Here is a 20,386-nt window from a genome sequence, read left to right as displayed (position 1 = left end):
TTCCTGAGCTTTCAGTCCAGCAAAGCACTCGTATTTTAATATATCAGGATTTCTGAAGAACTTCAGAGATACAGTTGAACCAGAAGCAGTTTGGACAGGAAGTGGCCCTCTACTTTTCTGGTACATATAAAAAGTAACTTCTGATGGTATTTTAGTACTTCAAAGTATGATCTTCCAAAGATCCTGTGAATTTTCTCAAGAATGATGTATTTTTACTTGCCTCAAGGCCAGCATTTAAAACCCACTCTAGACAACATTTGTCCAGTTATGGACAAAAAAAGAAATACTTTGTGGTGACCTTAAACACATTAACAGATTCCCTGCATGTATTTTTTTTTTTAATTAAGATCATCCATTAGGCAATATCACTGATTGACTAGCTTATTATTGACCTTCAAGTTAGTTATGCCGAAATAAGAGTAGATCTACAGAAAAGGTCCATTCTGAATTCAAAGATACAGTTTCCACAGTTTAATTTTGATGTTAAAGAAAGTCATGTTGAGTTTTTAGAAAGCACATCGTCAATTAAGAAAACAGGTAAATCAAGAAGCTATGTTCCTATAAAGGTTACTTCATCTCTCTTGAAGACTTTTTGCTATCATTTAAAGTACATACATTTCTTTACTATCATCTGTTGCATAAATTCCCCATTTTATATGCTGTCTGCCAGATATAATAGTGGCCTATTATAAAACCCCATCAAATATACTTGCATTGGGGAAGACTACAGCTAGGCACTGAATATCATTGGTAGTCAGCAAAATGTACCACTGTAGAAAAGTGCCACTAACATTCCTGGTGTCAGTCAAGGAAGTCAAGTCAAGCAGAGTTTTTGCAATTATTGGAACAACTTCAAATGACAGTTTCACACAAGAATTACCTTTGGAGATGTTAACAAATGCACTGTTTCTAACTGTCTACCTATTTTAATTCTTCCCAACTCCTCAACCATAGTTCTGTCTTATTTCCTCTCCTGTGTGCATTTGTCTGATGTTCAGCAATACTGGAAAATTAATCTCATTTCATCTTAGATGCTTAATTAGGATATTAATAAAGTTTATCAATTAATAGACCCATATTATTGGCTCCATATTGTGTTTGATGGAAAACAAAACTAGTTTATGCCATACATTCACGAAGAGAAATTTCATATTAATTTCATACTTAATTTTAAAAAAGCCAAATTATTGATCTATGTATTTTACAACAGTAATTGCTTCAAAAGATCGATCTCTAAACATGGTCCTTCCTTCATCAGAACTTAAATGATTTCATCTAGCACATTAACAATCTTTGACTATTGTCAGAAAAAGTCTTTCCTACTATTCCATTAGACTCATTCATACATTTGCGTTGGCTTTTTTGACTTACTGAAAAGAAATTGTGAAGGAGAGCCAAAGAAAGCTGCTTCTGCATAGTTCAAGTAAAATCACAGAAAAAGGAAGCAGCATAATCAAGAGCAATGGTAGTCTTCCTTTGAGACCTTTCTTACTATAATAAATAACAACCTTTTGAAGAAAAGGAGACTGATAATTACTTAACATCCTCCTCTGAAATAAGATGAACAACCTGAAGATAACAAAAGTTATTTGCACCCTGTATTAAGACAAATTCAATGTTAACATATTTCAGTGTTTAATTTAATTACAATCTATTTCTCATAAAAGGAGATTATGTTGTTCAAGGTTGAGAATATTTATATATTTTTTAAATCTGTTAGATTTCCCCTAACTGCTGACCAGAATAGTCATACCTGGTAGTTTGGTTTGGGTTTTTCTTTTGTTTGTTTTGGTTTGGGTTTTTTCCCCCCTTTTTGCTCTCCTTCTCATTCGTATATAGATTTGGCTTATTGAATCAACTACACAGCAATTACACAGCAGAGGACACAGTAGTCAAACAAAACATTGAAGACTTACCATTTACACAGATCTCAAAAGATTTGCAAAGGTCATCTTCAAACAGGCAGCCTAAAAACACAGTAGAAATGCAAAAATTAATACAGGTTTCAAACTGTGGATAATTAGTGCAGACTGAAGACCTCTCAGGCTATTAAATGCTCAGCAAGAGTCAGATATTTGGTTGGCCTTTGGAGTCTAACTTGGGCAGTACAGAAGGTCAAGAACATGCAAAGAGGTCTGGTTAGCCAGTACATCTTACTAAGTGGTTATGTCCAGAATAACCTCCGATGTTTTTCTTCTTCCTCATTCCTCTAGTGAGGGTTCAGTTTTCTCCATGCATGTCTCTCATTTAGTAGTTTGAAGAACTGTACATTCTCTCAATTTTGAATATGTTATTATACCAGAGCACAGTAATGCGGCAATACACTACAAAAGTATACACCAAGAAATCAGGAGTTCCCTAAAGAGACTTCCACTTCAATGAGACAAGCCTAGGAATCAGGTATAAATTGCTCAAAACAGGCTTGGATTTAGTAGCTGCAACCATAGACCACACCTAGATCCTCAAGAGAGCTAACTCTTTGGAGAAAGGCTTAAAAATTAAGCCATCCATACCAACACCATGATACCTCCACAGACAGCTGACAAATGGGTAGAGGTCTAGGAAAAATATCCCAGGGGTTTTTTTCCATTTACAGTAGGAAATTTGCTGCAAAACATGCTGCTTTATGGGGCCCTGCTACGCCAGCCCCATACCTCACCCTAGAAACTGCATCCAGGTTGGCAACCCCAGCTCATCCACTTATACACATCGTCACAGATGAAGTATTTTTTTCCCCTGTTGCTAGCATCACCTAGCCAGGTAATGAGACACTAGTTACTATTCCCTTTATCTTCAAATAGAATGAACTCCTGCTGATATTTGTGAGGACAGCAGACCAGTGGGCAAGACGCACCTCTGCTCTGGTCGCTCCGCACTGGGGGACGGGCACAAGGACCAAGTACAGAAGCAGCGTGAAATGTCATGCTGCTGTTAAGGGCAGGCACTGTGTTAAACGAACAGGTAGTTTCTTTACTTTGTTTTCTGACAAAGATAAAGAGCTAGGACTGGATAAAATCCAAGGAATGAGGCTGTATTTTGAACACAGAAACTGCCCTAAAGAACACATTTTCACAATTAAACCTTTCAACTTCTCTGGGAAGTACCTTTAAGTTTTATAAATGGACACAGGGAGTTATAGAAATTAAGCGATCTTGAACAGTTTCACACTGCATCAAAAAACAGCCAGGAACTTCACCACATCTAAACACAGGAGCAAATCCTCTCTCCCCAGCTGTGCCTATCTCCACAGAAGCACAGAGTACAAGCATCTTTATTCATCAGAGAGTCAAATGGATTAAGTAGGCTGTTCTTATTAAAAAAAAAAACCAAAAGGCTCAAGACTCTCTGCCTATGAATTACCTGAGTCCTAATCCTGCTAAAAGAAAAGTTCAAGGGGATAGAGTGACTTATGCATGCCTGCATAGCTTTTCAGCAGGTAACTGTATTAGCACATCATTAAGCCTGAACTAATATACTGTGTCTCTCAGCAGGATTTATTAGAACAGTGCTAGGTCTGAGCTAGGTAAGCACATTTACATGAATTTGAGACATATTGGAGCACCAGCAGAGTCCCTTACATCTCTCCCACACCTGCCTGCAAAGACCACATATACATAACCTTAATAAGATAATGAAAGCCTACAATATGCACACCAATAAAAGTGTTCTCTCACCCTTTTACCTGTGCACAAATAAACTGTGGATATACATTTGGTAGCTTTTGAAAGGTAAAAGCTTCAGACCATGAAAACTTCTGCAAGCAGAGTATGGCAGAACAGCGTGCATCTACACAATCCACAAACAAGTTCCTGACATTTTTGAGATGTGTATAATTGTGCTCCACACAAGTCTACTGTAACAGCCGTTTGACCTGAAATGATGTTGGAAAACTCACTGAAGATATCTGCTTGCAGCCTTGGTAGTGACCCAGCAAAGCAGAAGGATGCCTTAACTATATATTGACTCCTAAAGAACATAAGACAAGAATGATGACAGGCAGCGACCAAAACACATCAGCACAGAGTATACAGCAGAAGAGCTCTAATTAAAAGCATAGTAACAACCACTTAAAAAAAGAAATGCTTGCAGAAAAAAAACCCAGAAGGTAATAGACTTCAAATGCTAATATAAACTAGACAAATGAAAGGTATACTTCAATATTCCTGTTTTCAGAAATCTAAAGTTCTCTTCTAAAAGAAAAGTTTTTATGGTTAGGAGAAAATCCCTCATTAAATCTCTCTGCCTTGTTTTCCTGAGAGATCACAAAAGAGTTAAAACCAGAAGCCTGAAATGTCCATGTCCAGTGAAGGCCTGCAGAAGATGTCCTATGATGGAGGAAAGTCAGGCAGGTTTGTAGTTGATTCCCCATCCTGCAGAAGCTGTGCTGTAGATCCAAAAGGTGTCAGATGAGAAGTTACAACCAGGAATGTTTCTAGTGGAGTGGCACATTACAACAGTGACTGGTTCACCCAGACCCTACTGATTGAAGCACCTGGGAGCTGGGATCACAGCCACATGCTGCCCATGGCCACCCACTAGATGTACTGGTATTCTTAGAAGCAGAAAAATCCAGGTACAAGATGAACAAAATGAATATGCTCAGGTACACAGAAATAAACAACCAGGCTACCTCCATACAGAACTCCGATTGAAATGCACTCTGATTTTGCTTGATATGCTTTTCTTTATCACCTCATATATTTTCCTTGAAAAGCACAAAAGAAAACTGATTTTATCATGTTTTAGTTTCTCTTTTAATAATAGTTGGTTATTTGATGCTCACCACAGCAAGGCATCTGATGCAATTAGCCTTGGAAATTTATGTCTTGGAGAGCAAATTAATAAAAGGCAATGCATGGCAAACTATGTTTACTCTAAAATAGACAAGGACCTCCAAAACCCCTTGAAAAAATATTTTGTTTGAAGTTGCTTATTGCTAGAGTTGATTGTTATACATTTGTCACCCAACCAGTCAATATGCTAATTTAACTACTAATTTATCTTTTGTTGCTATGACATTAAGAGACATCATATTTCATTTTAAATATCCTCTACCTACTAATAGCAATGCTGATAATAAGTCACCACTGCAGAGAGAAGTGGTATTGTCTCCAAAAAGCACTTAATTCGGTTCATGCTTAATGGGATCAAAATTACATTTAATTTTCTATCAAACAACCCTCCTACCAAAGATCATCTCCTAAAACACATAAACTGTTGATGCAATACCTTCAAACCCCACAAAAAACCCCAAGCCACCCAATACCAAACCCCCAATCTTACTCCATACAGCAGCCCTGAAGTAATAAATTCTCCATATCACTATTCAACCAGCTGATGGAGAAGAAAACTGACCAGGTACACACATATTGGTTTGCTTAATCTAGAATTTAAATACAGGTTTCTTACTTAATTCACATTAGAGAGTCACCTCTTCACTAACATTTGTATGATCCTTACATCCCAGTAGTGACAAATGGAGCAATGACTTGCACACAGGTGCACCAGCGCCCACAAGAAGTTCAGCTGATCATCCCCTCCCCATGTAACCACTGCACACAAGCCTACGCTGCACATCTTGTCATATAGGGAGAGTAGTTCTCTGACACATCTTGGAGCTATTTAAAATCCATTTAACACAGCAGTAAGGATTATCCCATATACTTGGATAACTATATGTTTTTTCACATTCTTAAATAGAAGGGTTTGCAAAGGTGTGGTATATGTCCATTAACTTCTACTGACATAAATCATGCACTTATAAACTCTCTTTTTGCTAATTTACCACAGTGAATTCCTTAAGAGTTTACCTGACTAAAGCTTGCTACAGGTCAGAAAAGCCCAGGCTGACTGCGTAATATAAACCAATACAGTGAACATCCATACGCGAAGGTAAGTAGGTCGCTCGGAGACAAGAAGAATAAATAAATACATACCTAACTTTATCCTTGCTTCCAAACACAGACTTTGGTAGTCTTCAATTCTACTAAGTTGCGTCAGGTACGAGGACCATTCCTATTCAACCCACTCATGTATACACACATTTTCTCAATGTTCTTTAACTTTATGACTGCTTAAAACAAGGGTAGGTATCCATGCTATATATTACAGTACATTTTCATAGTGCATTCTTTGTTAACTAGCCAGAAAAAGAGATTCCATAGGGCCTCGCGAGATCTTCTATCTATCTCCCTTTCCTCTCCCTCTACCCTATACCTTCACTACTGTTTCTCAGACAGTCAGCACAACATAATCACAAAATACTGTTGCAAGTACAGGACATACGAGTTTAAATCTCTTTCTTGAGATATTCTTTTCATGAGACACTAATAAAACTATTCCCTTCCTCCTTTCATCAGATATACAGCAGTTCTGCTTTCCTAAAGACAAAATAGGAAAGTTTAAATCACACTGGAATATACTGCTTGTTTGGATTTATAAGAAGTGCCTCTGAAGGTGACCACCGTCAAGGCACCAGCTGAAGTCACTTGAACTTCACCTAGAAAAGCTGTAGTAATCCACTTATCAGGAAAATATTTTTTTAAAATCCACTTATCAAATAGATTATGTTAATTTCTCTATCCTTTCCCCCAGTTAACCAACTCATGATGATTTTAACATTACACATCTCTTTCAAGAATACCCAAAATCTGTAAGCATTTTTATTAACCAAGATAAAAATTAGGCCATAGCCCCTCTTTGTCAAAAATTGTCTTATAATCATGGAAACAAGAAAACAAACAATAGGCAGGAACAGCTAGGTTTCTCTATACTTATCAGTCAGAAACTAGGAAAATACAAACCTCCCAAAATCCCTTCTGTTGTTGAGGGTTCTCTACCTCTTCCTTTCATACTCTTCACCCAACACAGTAGTGTGAGCACCTAACGTCTCTTCACATTTGCAGACAATAACAACCTCACCTCATCACAAGGTTTTAGCCAGTATGTGTTTCTTTAATCAAAATATGTCAATGATTAAATATCAGTATTTTTAACAGTCTAGAGTGAAAGGTCACTCCACACTTACCTGCTTCTTTCAGATCTAGTTCCTATCTAGTAAGGAGACCTTGAAGGGTAAGTACCACTAAATACTGCTAATGAGAGAAACTAAAAAGGAAACACCTGGGTATGCCAACATTGGGTATCCCTGATTGGCCTCCTTGGGTCTTTAACACCAGCTGTGAATGACTCTAAATAAAGAACACATGTTTGTTTTCCAATAGTAGGATTAAGAAATATGGTTTAAGAATTACATTTTTAAAGTGCTCAGCTCACGCTGCTGGGATAGTTCTAACTAAAAAAAAAATCAAGGTAGTATATAACAACAATAAGAAATGATAACATGAACTGACCAGTAGGAAGAGTCAAACATGGTCTTCAAGCAGAAAACTGAATGGAGAAGTCATCTGATTGAGGCATATTCCTCTCATTAATAGAGGTGAGAGAAAATTTTGCTCAGTCTGCTAAAGCTGTGATCTCTCCAAAACATCCTCATCTGTCTGCCGTACATGTATTCCTAACGAGTCTAGAGTTACATAAAAATGCAAGAATGGCTGGGAAAAATGTACTTTAAGCTGATCACAGTTTTAAGCAGAGTTCCACTCAGTTTCCCGAACTCTGTGGTTGCATAGGTGCCATAGGTGTACATAGACATGTAATGTAAGCATTACTCAAAATCTATCAATTGCATGTGAAAAATCAACTACTGTTTCTTTAGTTTTATTTTTGCATTCACTTTGGTAATAAATTTGGATATTCCCTGACCCCATTTTTCAATTTTCACTTTTATCCCCTTTTTTCTTTGCTTTTTTTTCTGTTCCAAACTCCTCCATTCTCTTTCTGAGAAGCATTTTTTCTAACTCCTACCCATTCTCTTCTACTCTCCAAGAAAGCATTGTTCCACCACCAGAATACAGTCGCCCCTTCCTGTCCCTCCCAAGCATGTGCGTGCCATACTCAGGCACTGCCCTTCCTACCCGCGCCCTCTCCCTTTTACTCATGCAGGTGAACAGCATGTCTGTCACCTTTTTGTCATTATTGATTGCTGGCAATTTCTGGATCTCCAATCTCACCCTTTCCCATAGGTGCCCTCCACTTCCCTTCTTCTAGCACACTCAACCCATTCCTCATCTACCTCCCTTCTGGTGTGTTGACTAGGAGAGAGGTAAAGAGACAGGAGGAAAGAGATGGGCAGAATTTGCTCCAGCTTGCTCCCTCTATTCAGAGCTTTTCAGGAGTGGAGTAGGTTCAGCCACGTTCTCGCTTTCTCCTTGGGTTCTCAGGATATCCAGAATAATCTTCATTGAGAAAGGCATTTTATCAGGAGATCAGAACCTGTGATGGTTTATCAACAACCGCTTGGAATAGTAGTTTAACTATGAAAGAAAAGTAAATCAATATGGTCAAAAATAATATTAAAGGAGCACATAATACTAAAGGGGCTCTTCCTCCCAAGACAGAAGCTGAGAAAAATACATGATAGTATAATAAGCACTCAGCTTTGATCTTCTTCCTTTACTCCACCTTTTATGTTTTTTGAATGTAATAGGTGCCTGATGTTTTTGTAATACTGTAAACTTTTGAGAGCAGATATTTTTTATTTTTTTTTTTAATTGTGTGCATTTACAAAGCCTAATACAATGAAGCACTGATCCCTGGTGAGGAATCCAGGCCTTATTGTAATCCAAATTAACAGTCATAAAGATGACAAAAGAAATCCCTGCAGTGGTTAACTGGAGGACTGTGCAATTTCTTACATGAAAAGTTTCCTCACTAAAGTAAGGAAAGATTTCCCATAAGTGTTACCATATGGTGTTAACACTTCCTCATCTCAGAATTACTCCTTCTTTCAATCATTTTTCATACGCACTGATTTTGTGTATTGAAATATGACCCTAGTCAGAACAATTCACCACAGAATACAGTTTTCATTCAAAAAGGGAAAATGTCAGTACTAAACTTATAGCCAAGATTTGCCCCTGAAGCCTCAATGTCAGCACATATTAGTGCCTCAGTTACCTTCTTTATATGACTTGCCCTTCAACTTGTATGGATTGACGCACTAAATAGGCAAAATAGTACAAAAATGCTGTGATGTATGATACTATTTCTCACTACGTAAGGGCTGTACTTTGTCCTTTCTGCATTTAGAAAAAAAAAAGGTTTCATCTTTTCTTTTGCATGTAATTAGTCCTGAGCCTGTCCACCACTAAAGAAAGGAATTGCTTTGTGGTGAAAATACTATTAACTTATCTGATTACTAATGCCATGATTGCAATGATGTAAGGCTTTTCTTCTGGGGAGCACTGAGGAAAGGTCACTGCTAAGAATAATTGAAGATGTGAGCAATAATAATAGTTCATGAGGCAAAGAGACAGGGAAAGGCCATCACTGGGAAAGCTCCAGAACAGAATTTGCATCTGCCCAGGGCTCAGAAAGAACATGGCTGATACAGGCAATGTGTTTTGCTGTGCCTTTTTGTAATTTTTTCACAGTAAATATTAAAAGCGCTTGCATTGTGTCCCCTGAAAAATTACAATTCTCTCAATGCTACATTTTCCGTCTCCGTTTCTTTAGCAGAGATCACCACTAGCTCACACGGCAAACGGGGAGCAGAGATAAAATAAAAATAAAAGATTTGCAGATAAACCCATTATTGGAGAACAAATAGAACATCATTTAAAAAGTAACATTAAAATTATTATTTCTTGGGATCAAGACTGAAATATTTTACCCACACACATTGACAGTGGCAGGAGGGGGCAAATCTGATTTTGTTTAAGTAACGCAGCCCCAAACAAAAGACCTTTGCCGTGTCGGTAGCCCTTACTGAGACAAAATTATCATCTCTACAATATAAAATGTATGTTCTGTTCCTTCAAAATTAGAAAATGTTAATTGAAGTGCTCATAAGCTCTATACAAAATGCCATAAAGACCCAGACCAGGCCTTTAATAACTGCGATTCAATACCTTCTTCTGGTCACCAGTTGCTAAAATTAATTTTCTTACTGGGCAGTAAACTGAAATCACCCAACACCCACTGAAATCACAACTATGACTAAGCAAAATTTTTTTGCACTTAGCAGAGAATTTGAGGGCTGAACACCATTGACTCTAAATGAATAATTCCACTTTGCTGTTTAAATACATCAACGAACAGCCTGCTATTGCCTGTACAATATCCTTCCCCACAAAGCCTTCTATTATTATTCGTAGCTGTAAGATACTAAAAAGGTAACACTGAGGCTTATATACAGCAGTGTATGATGTTACCAGCAAAGCTTTCCTCAATATTATTACACATAGGCCAGCAAGCATTGCAGTTCAGCGGCTTCAGTCATATTTCTTCTGTGAAAGAACTACTGTCATCATTATATCTGTCAACCTCATTTTACTCATCAACTGTCAGTCTATTCCTGTATACTTCTTTTACAAAAATGCAGAATGGGAGTGAATTCCAAGTCCTAATTATAACATAATTCTAGCCTTCTTCCAGTCAGGGTTAAGACAAACTGGGTCAAAGAAGTAATGAACTACTAGCTAGAGGAAATAGGTACTGTGTCTGGTGGTTATGTGCTTTGGAAGATAGTTCTTTCAGATAAAATTTTCCAAAACACTTACGGTAAAGAAGCTTATGTCCCATTATCTGAAGCTAACCAGTCTCCAAGAGCCACATTCAGTGACAGGGATTTTTTTAAAACAGTTCTTTAAAGTTGTGGCTCATGTTTTGGGAAAACTCCCATTATTCACATAATCAAAGGAAGGAAAAGAGCTATGTTTATCATTTTCCTCTAACAAGCACCAAAATTTTCTTTTCATTATTTGTCAGAGATTCTTAATGTGTATCTCCTTGGTGCTTAAAAAACATAACCGGAATTCACGGCAATTCTCATCTAGTTATATTGCCTCTAAAAGTAAGTAATTACCCAATATTTAGGGATAACGTGCCTCTCCCAACACTGTCAAGCAGACTTCAAAGGCAGAAACAATGTTTTGCAGAGGACCTCTTTGGAATGATTGGCTTTTCTGTTTCATTTTATTTAGAAAACAGTACAGCATCTTTTAACTGATGATGCCTGTGCCAACAGCTGCAGTATGACCAGTACCTGTCACATATGATCCCATCTTTTCCCTTCCTCATTCTTCTTAGAAAATCACCCTCCTTTTTGTTCCATCTCAATTTCACAGTTATTTTGAGCTGGGTAAACTATCATGTGGACTTGGTAAAAACAACTTGGGAAGGAAAAAAAGAATCATACAACTCAGGGGAGTCTGAAGTGCAAGGAGATAGTCTACAGTCATTTATTGCAGGGAAGTAATTCTAATCTGGACAACAGCACACATGGGTTTGGGAGCTACACTTAACAGATGAGCTCCAAACAGGGAGACAGGACCCAAACAGTACTCGAAAACTGTCTATTTCTGTGTATCCATATTGAAGCCTGCCAGATATTGAAAACACTTTAAATTGCTATTATTGCTATTATTGGGAGTGTGTTTGGAAAAAAACAGCTTCATACCTTTATTGTGCAATTTTGAATCACATTATAATGTTTATTTAGAGTACCAAAATCATCTGAGTTCATCTCATGAAAGCAACACTATTATATACACTTGGCAATTTCTTTAATAAAGAGTTTAAACAGTCTAGAGTAATCCACATTAATTATTCATGCGTTGGAGAAAAATAATGAAAGTCAGTGCAGAAAGTCATAGTCTCTTAAAGTTCTTGAAGGAAAAAGAATAATATTAGGTAAAATTCAATGGACTGTGGCACCATGATTTATCTATATAATTCACCCTGGGAGTGTGAATTGTGAATGAAGCTCCAGCATTCTGTAGTATGGGACAGAGTTATGAGAAATAGGTCATACAAGGATACTGAGAGCACATCAAAGTTAACAGTACTTCGTGAAGATGCCTAAAACTTTTCCCTTTCCACAGAAAAATGAAAGAATTTTATAAATGTGTATGTACCAGAAATTCTGTTAAAGCTACTAAGAACTCAGCTGTTCCAATCAATACAAATTATCTCTTGACATATAATCAATGTGCAGCACCTTGTGCCTTTGTTCAAGTCCTGTTGGACTTGTGGCATATGTAACCATGCACATGGGCATCACGATGACAAGGGGCAGACTTAGGACAATACTTTTTTATGCTGATAAAGGATTAAATCTATCCTGTATTGATTCAAAACTCATTCCAGGTGGTAGTTTAAGTTCATTATAGAGTAAAATGATCCTCTTCTACTTCCTTTTGTGAAATTACACCAATTTCAAAGAAAATCTGGAACTGCGAGTGAATGGTCCTGATTTTGACCAGTAATTGGGCCCTAACTACTTCTGACTCACCCTGATCTATCTGAGGCTGGCATTAGAGCCAGCTGTCTCAGAATACATTATGCCATTGTCTCCGTGAAGTAGCTCTGCCTACCCTGTGACACCAGTGAGATGGTTTTTTCCCAGGCTAGCTGTTGAGAGGCAGCCACCATAATGACACATATCAGAGAAGTAGTTAAGAAAAAGACTAATAATTAAAGCAATTCGGGGAGGAAGACAAGAAAATTAGAGATAATTCTGAAACATTACAAATATGATGCATGTGGAGTAGCACCACAATTCATATTCTGGTTCCTTCCTAAAAAGTATACAAAAGACAGTTTTTCTCTCTAGAAAAAAAAAGATCATTAGACGACTAAACCTCCCAAATTCTAGAAGTTCATCTAACTGTTTAAACAACAAGAAAAAACTGTCCTTGAGAAAATGAGAAATTTCATTTATTTAGGAAAAATAATCTGAAGCCTGGATGCCTTCAGGAGTTTATTGAGGTGCCTTTCACTATTAAGAGTAGCTAAAAGCCATTACTATATTATAGCCATATAGTCGCCAGCTCTCATTAACTTAGCCTCTAACACCTACTGATTTTGATGGAATTGAAGTGTCTGAGCAGCTTTGTGAATTAGGGCCCAAATATCTACTTTTTTTTTTATGTTTATTACCTTTGTTATATTTCCTCTGTAAATAATAACCTCCAAAGTGTCGGTGGGAAACTTGTGCAGTAGGAGGAAAAATTTTAGAAACTCTATTGAACAGATAAGAAAAAAGATGTTAACAAACAGTTGATGTTGCAGGTCCCCTGAATATCTGAATATCATAAAGAGGAGATACCAAGCTACTTGTAAGCCAAACCTACTGGCAAGGTTACCAGACTACAATCCAGCAGAGTGGAATTCTAGTCTTGGTCCTGATTTTTGCTGCTCGCCTGGACAAATCACTACACCACAGCTTCCCCTCTGTATTTTGTGTGTCTTGTCTAGTTAAATGCTAAAATTTATGATTGCTATCATGCGTTTATAAGTGGTTGGCAAAACAGAGATCTGGTCAAGTGTGGAGTGCTAATGATCATTGTAATACAAATAATAACATTTTTATGTCTTTATTTAACTTCTCCACATCTCACAGAAATGTTTAGAACCTTAAAGAAAAAGAAGTAGCTGCATAAAGATACTAGGAAGCATCCAGTACACAGCAGACAAGCATTTCCTGAGGACTATGTTTTTTAACGGTGATTTAAGTAAAGCCAATGCCCTCTACCTCTTCTCAAAAAGTGCAGGGATTTCAACAGAGAATGTGAAACAGCTCCTCGCCTGCCACTGAACTCTACAGTGCATGAGCTTTAGAGTTTATATTCCCTGCGAAGTGGGGAGGGATGGGGTGGGGTGGTGGCAGGGGACTGAAAAGTGTGGCAGAGGACAAGATTTCTAGCTAGGGCCCTGAAGTCACCAAGTATGAGACAGGCAAGGAGACCTCCAAGCCTCAGGTGACAAGCTGTACAAATTTCTGTATGACTTCAGGAGCAGTATCTGTCATTCTTTCTTGGCTTGTTATACAGATACTTGTAATGAAGCGATAGATTGTTCTTCAAGTCTCAGCTCAGATTGTTTCTTTCTACTGTGAGGTTGACTTATTGAACAATTTGATTTTAATGAAAGGGAAAATAAGGCATATATAAAGGAAGGGAAAAGTATGTATGAATCTTGTGTCCATCCTCTTATCATATTCCTTTTGGATGAGCAGGAACTGCAGTCAGCATGATTACACTGCAGTTACAATTCATAAAGCCTGTACTATGCATGTTATGTGTAGCATACTGGAGTTGTAGACTGTCATGATCCACCTGAGGATAACAATCCACTTCTGAGAACAAATGAATGCTAGTGTTGCATGTTTTTCATACTTCCATCTAAACTTAAGTCGAAAACGGAAGTCAAGGACGTCTGCATTTCTTTAGCATCACTCAAAGTCTCCAAATCATGTTTGCTGAAAATAAATTCCATACAGAAGGCAACATATCCCACAAAAATATGCAGGTACTTCATTGAATTTCCACACATCTCGACATAACAGCATGTCTTATAAAAAGCCAGATAACTTTTACCGCTTGCATTTATGCAGCAATCTTTATTCCCATCATTACAGCCTCCTCTGTGCTCACTCCCTATCCCGTCATGGATGTTCTTTGCTCCTGAGAGTTACCAGGTAGAAGGGACATACTAGAAAAGAGAAGGGAATGGGGATTTTTCCATCATTATTCAGCAATGGGAAACTACCTGCCAGCTTCCTCCACTGCCACAAAGCTGCCCTGAACTCCAGAGCTGGCTGTGCCTGCCGAATCCAGCCTCTCACTAGTAATGGTAATTAGCCCAGAGCCTATGCAATGAAAAAAGAATGGGGCATGTTAACTTCATAAAGGGATTACCAAAATTTACTTCTGAGGCTTTTTTTTTTTTTTTTTTTTTTTTTGAGAATGAAGATGGATGAGGAAACTTAGAAAGAGGTAGAAATTTAAAAGAAAACACTGAGAGATCCACGGTTTTACAGAGGAAATAGTAAACATTTCACTATGCAATAAGTGAAGGAAAAAAATGTACAAGAAAAGAGGAAACAGGAGAAAATAAGAGTCTGAGAAAGGAAGTGGAGAATAACCTTCACAGAAATGTCTGTAATGCATGATAAGTTAAAAGTGATAAAAAGTCCAAAGTACAGAGATAAGCCAGTGGCAGAGATAAGAACAGACCTGAGTTTTCATGATAGCATGTTACACTGACTTTACAGGAGTGCTGCCTCATTTCTTACAGGCACCCTGAGAACAGAAGTTGTTTTACAATAATCCCATTGATAGTTTGCAAGCCTATTCCAGAGTTTCATTAATTCAAGACTGGATTTTATTTTTTTTCCTCTAAAAATGCTTGGTGATAATATTTCATGAAGTTCCAGACATGAGTCTTCAGTCTACAGTTGATTGTAAGTTGACTGGCATTTGCATAATTCTGTGAGACATAATATTCAATGAGGTTTAGAATCAGTCTGGCACCTCATATGGGAGCCTTCTTAAGAATTCTTAAATTATTTTAATGAACCAGTATTATTCAAAAAAATATTTTTTTTCTTCAGGATTTGAACTTCGGCCAAAACACTAAACCATAATCTTTAAAAGTATTCTTGGAGGCTTCCTATTTGATGAATATCTTACAAATTTGTGTTGTTTCTGAATTTAATACTCTTCAGACAGCAAAGAACAATGTGTATGCAATGTTTTGTACATCAATACAGTGTTTACAAAAAATCCCAATTATAAGAGTCTTAAAAAAACCCACAAAAAACAACAATAAATCACCCAAACAAAACAAAGCTTTGTGACCTTTATCCTCTGTTCTACAAACTATACATCATGCAGCAGAAGTACAGGAACAAGAATATTAAAACTATGCCCAAATGTGTAAATGAATGATATTTTTTTTTGCAATGCAACCTCATTTGAAGTGTTCTTTCAAACCAACGTGAGATTACAAGAATGTCTGAAAGCTCTGAAATTGTTTCATTAATGGTATGTCAAAAAATGCAAAACATAGAAGAGTGATGTGTTATTACACACTAGTCTGTACAAGGAGACAATACACAGCTAGTTCTCTTCATTTAGCTTTGAGGAGAATAAAGCTTACTATCAAATTCACATCAAGTACTAGCCTTTTAGAGAAGGTGGCTTCAGTTTCCTGCAGACAGTTGAAGAGTATCAGGTCAAGGACCAGAACAACAATCACTTTATCTACAGTTCTCTTCCTTTTGTATAATTTCTGGGAATGTTTTCACTGAGGGGCACATGGAAAAAAAAATCGGAGTTCACAGAATATGAGCTGTATTGTTATTCTGCTGTTGAAAAACGTGCACTGGCAGACTCTTGGCTGGAACTTGGTTAGGATAGCCTTGGGATTTTTACAGCTAGAAGGTTTTGTCTGTCAACTGAACTTCCCTTTAGCTATTAATGTAATGTCAGAACAACCAAAACAAAAAATACTTTGCACCACTTTCTGTGTAATCACCACAAAGAGTTCTAACAATTTTAGATAGCTAAAAACTTGAAGTTAACATGTGTAGGTTCAATGAAAAAATAGTTCTCAGAGTGGCCCAAGTCTGCTGGAATATTACATCAGAGTAACCCAGCTCTTCATCTTCCCAATTTAAACAGAGCATGAGGACAGGGTACAACTGTGATGGAATGGGAGAGGGCTGCTCATGTCTGACAGTATGTGAACATACCTGCATGTTCCCTACCTCCCAGAAAATCCTTACTTTCCTTATACTCAGCAGCTCTGTCCATTGACATCTAATGATATTATAGCATGCAATTTATGTAATTCTGGGTTAAAGGTAGAACACACATATAAAATATAATTACTACACATTTACTCTTGCTTTTCATTGTAATGCTTTATTTACAAGGAGATATGAAAGTGTCTGCACACTTTCAAAACAACGACTGGGTACGAGAGCCTTTTATCACTCCAGAGCTCCCAAGCCTTTACATGCACTGTTGATAAAACCTTCTCTCAGGATGTGATTCCTTTGTCGTTGTTCTTTGCCAACACTATTACTTTGCTCTACTCTGGTCTCTTCTGAGATCTCCACCACACCTCCATCTCCTGCCTAATCTCATGGACCCTAACAGTTTACCAATAAGGACCTTATGGGCAGGACAGTGCATTTAGGCGATGGATTATCCCCCCCCCCAGCCACTACCTTTCCAGATGTGTGAACACCTTTATTGCTACTACTGGTCTAGTGCATAACTGCAGAATTCTAACAGCCAGCCTCAGAAAACATTACCCAGTCTTCTTTCTTTTTACAATCCACATAGCTCACTGCACAACATTTGCATTCCCAGGTGGGTAACTGATTCTATACCCTGAAGAAGTTTTTTAAAAAAAGAAAACACAAAAGTTAAATATCTCAGAAGGAAAAACTTACTAATTCATTACTTCATAGAAGCATTTTTAATATAGTTTTTACTAAAATATCCTAAGAGATTTAAGGTGACTCACAAATGCCTAAAAATATGGAAGCTATTTTCCTCCTGTGTGTCTTTTCCTTTATGATGAAGGGAAGCTAAAAGTACTTTGCTTTTGTTTCTTGTTATTTTCTGCTTAGTTTCTAGCTTCCCTTTTTATAAGAATAATAATGTACATTATGTTTTTACTTGAGTAGCTCCTGAATGCATACCACCTATATCAGCAGGAGGCATGGCAGATAAAAGCACTAACCAAACAGTTGCAATTACAGATCAAAGATGACTGCTAATCTTACTAACTGGTACGTGTTAGCTCTCCCACTTTCAGTCAGTGCCATCCACTTTGCAAAACAGAATCAATGTTTGTCTTTGAAAACTACAGGTATATATCTGTATTACGCATGTATGAATATACATATATTAAACATGTATATATTATATCTGTATTCTATACGTAGGATTTTTTTAATTATTATTATTCTCATGCTAAAATAAGGATGAGATTTGTTGTCAAAATATTAGCATCTAGTGCCATCTGAGATACCACAGACTAAGATAACCACAGAGCACTGAGGCCTACGGTACAGGACTTGTAGGAGATTCAGTCCTTTCTGGAGTGTCAGGAAGGTTAGGCAGAATACCCACAGCACCTGAAACACAAGGTGCCCTTCTTTAGGTAACTGAATCCAGCCTTGTTTTCTAAAATAATTTAGGTGAGCCATGACATAGAAGTCCTATTTCTGTCAATTAGTCTTGCAGGTTTCCCTCTAGTGATCTTAGAGGTAAATGTCAACTGTCTAAGTACTACTAATTACCTGAGATGAGACCCCTCTAATGTCTTTGAGATGTCAAAAAATGTCGAGACTTAATCATCTGAATACCTTTGAAAAATATAGATTCAGAGGACACAAGGACTCAAGAGGAAGGAAGAACTAAAAAGGAGGTGCGGTATGTTGTATTTAACTTCTTCATGAGGTTTTAAGGTTTGCTGAATGTCTCTACCCGATACTAGTTCTGTTGGCTTTGTAACCTTGGCTTGCCTGCTCCTATGATGTGCCTCGTTTTCCAGTATTGCAGGTGGTTGTATTTCCACAATATAGAGTGCAACATTCGCCAAGGGAATATCTTGTTCCTGGTATAGGCACTGACAAGCCTTCACTGATTTTTGAAATAACAAGTCTGGATCCTAAATGTTCAGGGTAGGAACAGGACTTAAAGCAGACTGGAGAAGTGCTCTTGCTTCATTACAGAAGAGATACTGTTCCTCAACTAACTAGCAACAGAAAAGTGAATTACCCTTTCTTTCTACTTGAAAAAGGAGAAATATGCTTTCCCTTCCCTATATTTTGCTTTAGTCGCACAGAATGCCTTCTGCTACTTGTAAGCAACTCTATGAATCAGAAATAACTCCACACTGAAAACCACACAATTTTGCCTGCAAGTATTATGGTAGAGATGGAGGCCTAGCACAAAAGAAAGTAGGCCCACCTTGGCTTTTAAAGGAGAAGGTAAAATACAGCTAAATAACTTTGCATTATATTTATTAGGAACCATTCACAAAAATACTTGAAATTGTCTAAATATTGCTGAATATTCTTAGAAAAAGAAGTCTAAAACATGAAGATTTTCCGTGGAGACCTAAGGCTCAGAGATGCAGTCACCATGCCAGGTCACTGGCGCATAGTGAAAGACAAGTTTGTGTGATGAAAACAAATCTAATGGGTTTATTTTTAAATACAAGCATTTCATAATGAATATTCAGCAAGACAGCTGCAGCCCAAAAATCATCCACTGAACATAGCCAGGAGTGGATTCAAATAATCACTGCATACGTGAAAAAATCCAGAACGTTCTTCACAGGTCTGCCTCTAACCGATGTATTTGGGATTATATTTTTTGTTGTGTGTGTTATGTATACCTAAACAGTATTTAAAAAGCAGTTTAGAAAACTAACAAAACAGTGCCTCTGGAAGCATTAAGATTTTTGATTATAGAAACATTCATCTGCCAACTTAAAAATGTTCATCTGTGGAAGTAAGGCAATGATTTAGAAACTTTAGCTTGGTTTTTTTCTCCTTTCAACTCAATGGGAAAGTAAAATCTCGTTCTGTACTTCTGCAGTCAATATTAGAGCTGAAATTGTTTTAACGGGGTTTACCCTACTTTATGCTGGCTGCTTAAAGAACAGTAGGATAATGGAAATTAACACTTTAATCTTCCTTGCATTACTATTTAATCACTGTAAAATCATGGGGTAAGAAACCAGTCTGTCAAGAAGACTGCCATCAAACACGCACACACACGTATATATACACACCAAAGATAAAATAATTAAACTACAAAATTCAAGCAGCACAGCACCAACCATCCTCAAACTGGGATGGATGGCTTCACAATTGTTTATGATGAGGCATTGATATTCAGTATTTCTCCCATCTCTGAAGTTGTTTTAACTGTACACATAGCAGTGAAATTTTGCCACCTTAAAATTAATGGCAAACTCCCACTTGTTGCAACAGGCTCTGAGAATGTTATTTTGCAGATTTATACTACTGATCAGAACATAAAATTTCATTGCTGGATACACTGAATTGGTCTGATAGAAAAACAAATAGCACATGTTTAGACTATTGTCTATGCTGGTAGTAATCAAGCTTAAAAAATGATGAGATCTCATTCATACAAAATTTCTGGACATTTCTCTGTTCAAAACATAAACTTGGGTATCACTTACTGAATTATGCATTCTGCACAGAACAATAAGAAGCGCTAATACTGTGTAACACAGAAAGCAGGCATGAAACTAGATTCTAGTTATCTAAAACTATCTTAGTTCAGAAGGTTAATTTTTAGTTCGACAAGTGAGAGATTCATTCTCTATTTCTGTGCCCCACTGCATCTGAATCCCTGAATGATCTCTACAGAAAAAGTGTGAAGGAGCAAAAATGTAAGGTTATTTCCAGTCTATTTCAAGTAGGAGTTTGACAGTATATCATTTTTCAACATATGCTAAAACACCGTGGGATGACTTTATAGCT

The 20,386-nt window shown here is 37.2% G+C and overlaps 1 protein-coding gene across 1 annotated transcript in view; it reads right to left on the bottom strand.

Moving 5' to 3' along the window:
* PTPRN2 (protein tyrosine phosphatase receptor type N2) overlaps positions 1-20,386 on the bottom strand; it is a 665,205-nt gene that overhangs the window by 593,800 nt on the left and 51,019 nt on the right. The window contains exon 2 of the mRNA XM_049798257.1: positions 1,917-1,967. Coding sequence (XP_049654214.1) covers positions 1,917-1,967 — 51 coding nt within the window. The remainder of the gene's footprint in view (positions 1-1,916; positions 1,968-20,386) is intronic.

This window comes from Accipiter gentilis, chromosome 4 (assembly GCF_929443795.1).
Source record: "Accipiter gentilis chromosome 4, bAccGen1.1, whole genome shotgun sequence".
In the NCBI taxonomy this organism is placed as follows: domain Eukaryota; kingdom Metazoa; phylum Chordata; class Aves; order Accipitriformes; family Accipitridae; genus Astur; species Astur gentilis.
The sequence above is the reverse complement of the archived record's forward strand: the minus strand, read 5'-3'. Positions and strand labels throughout refer to the sequence as shown.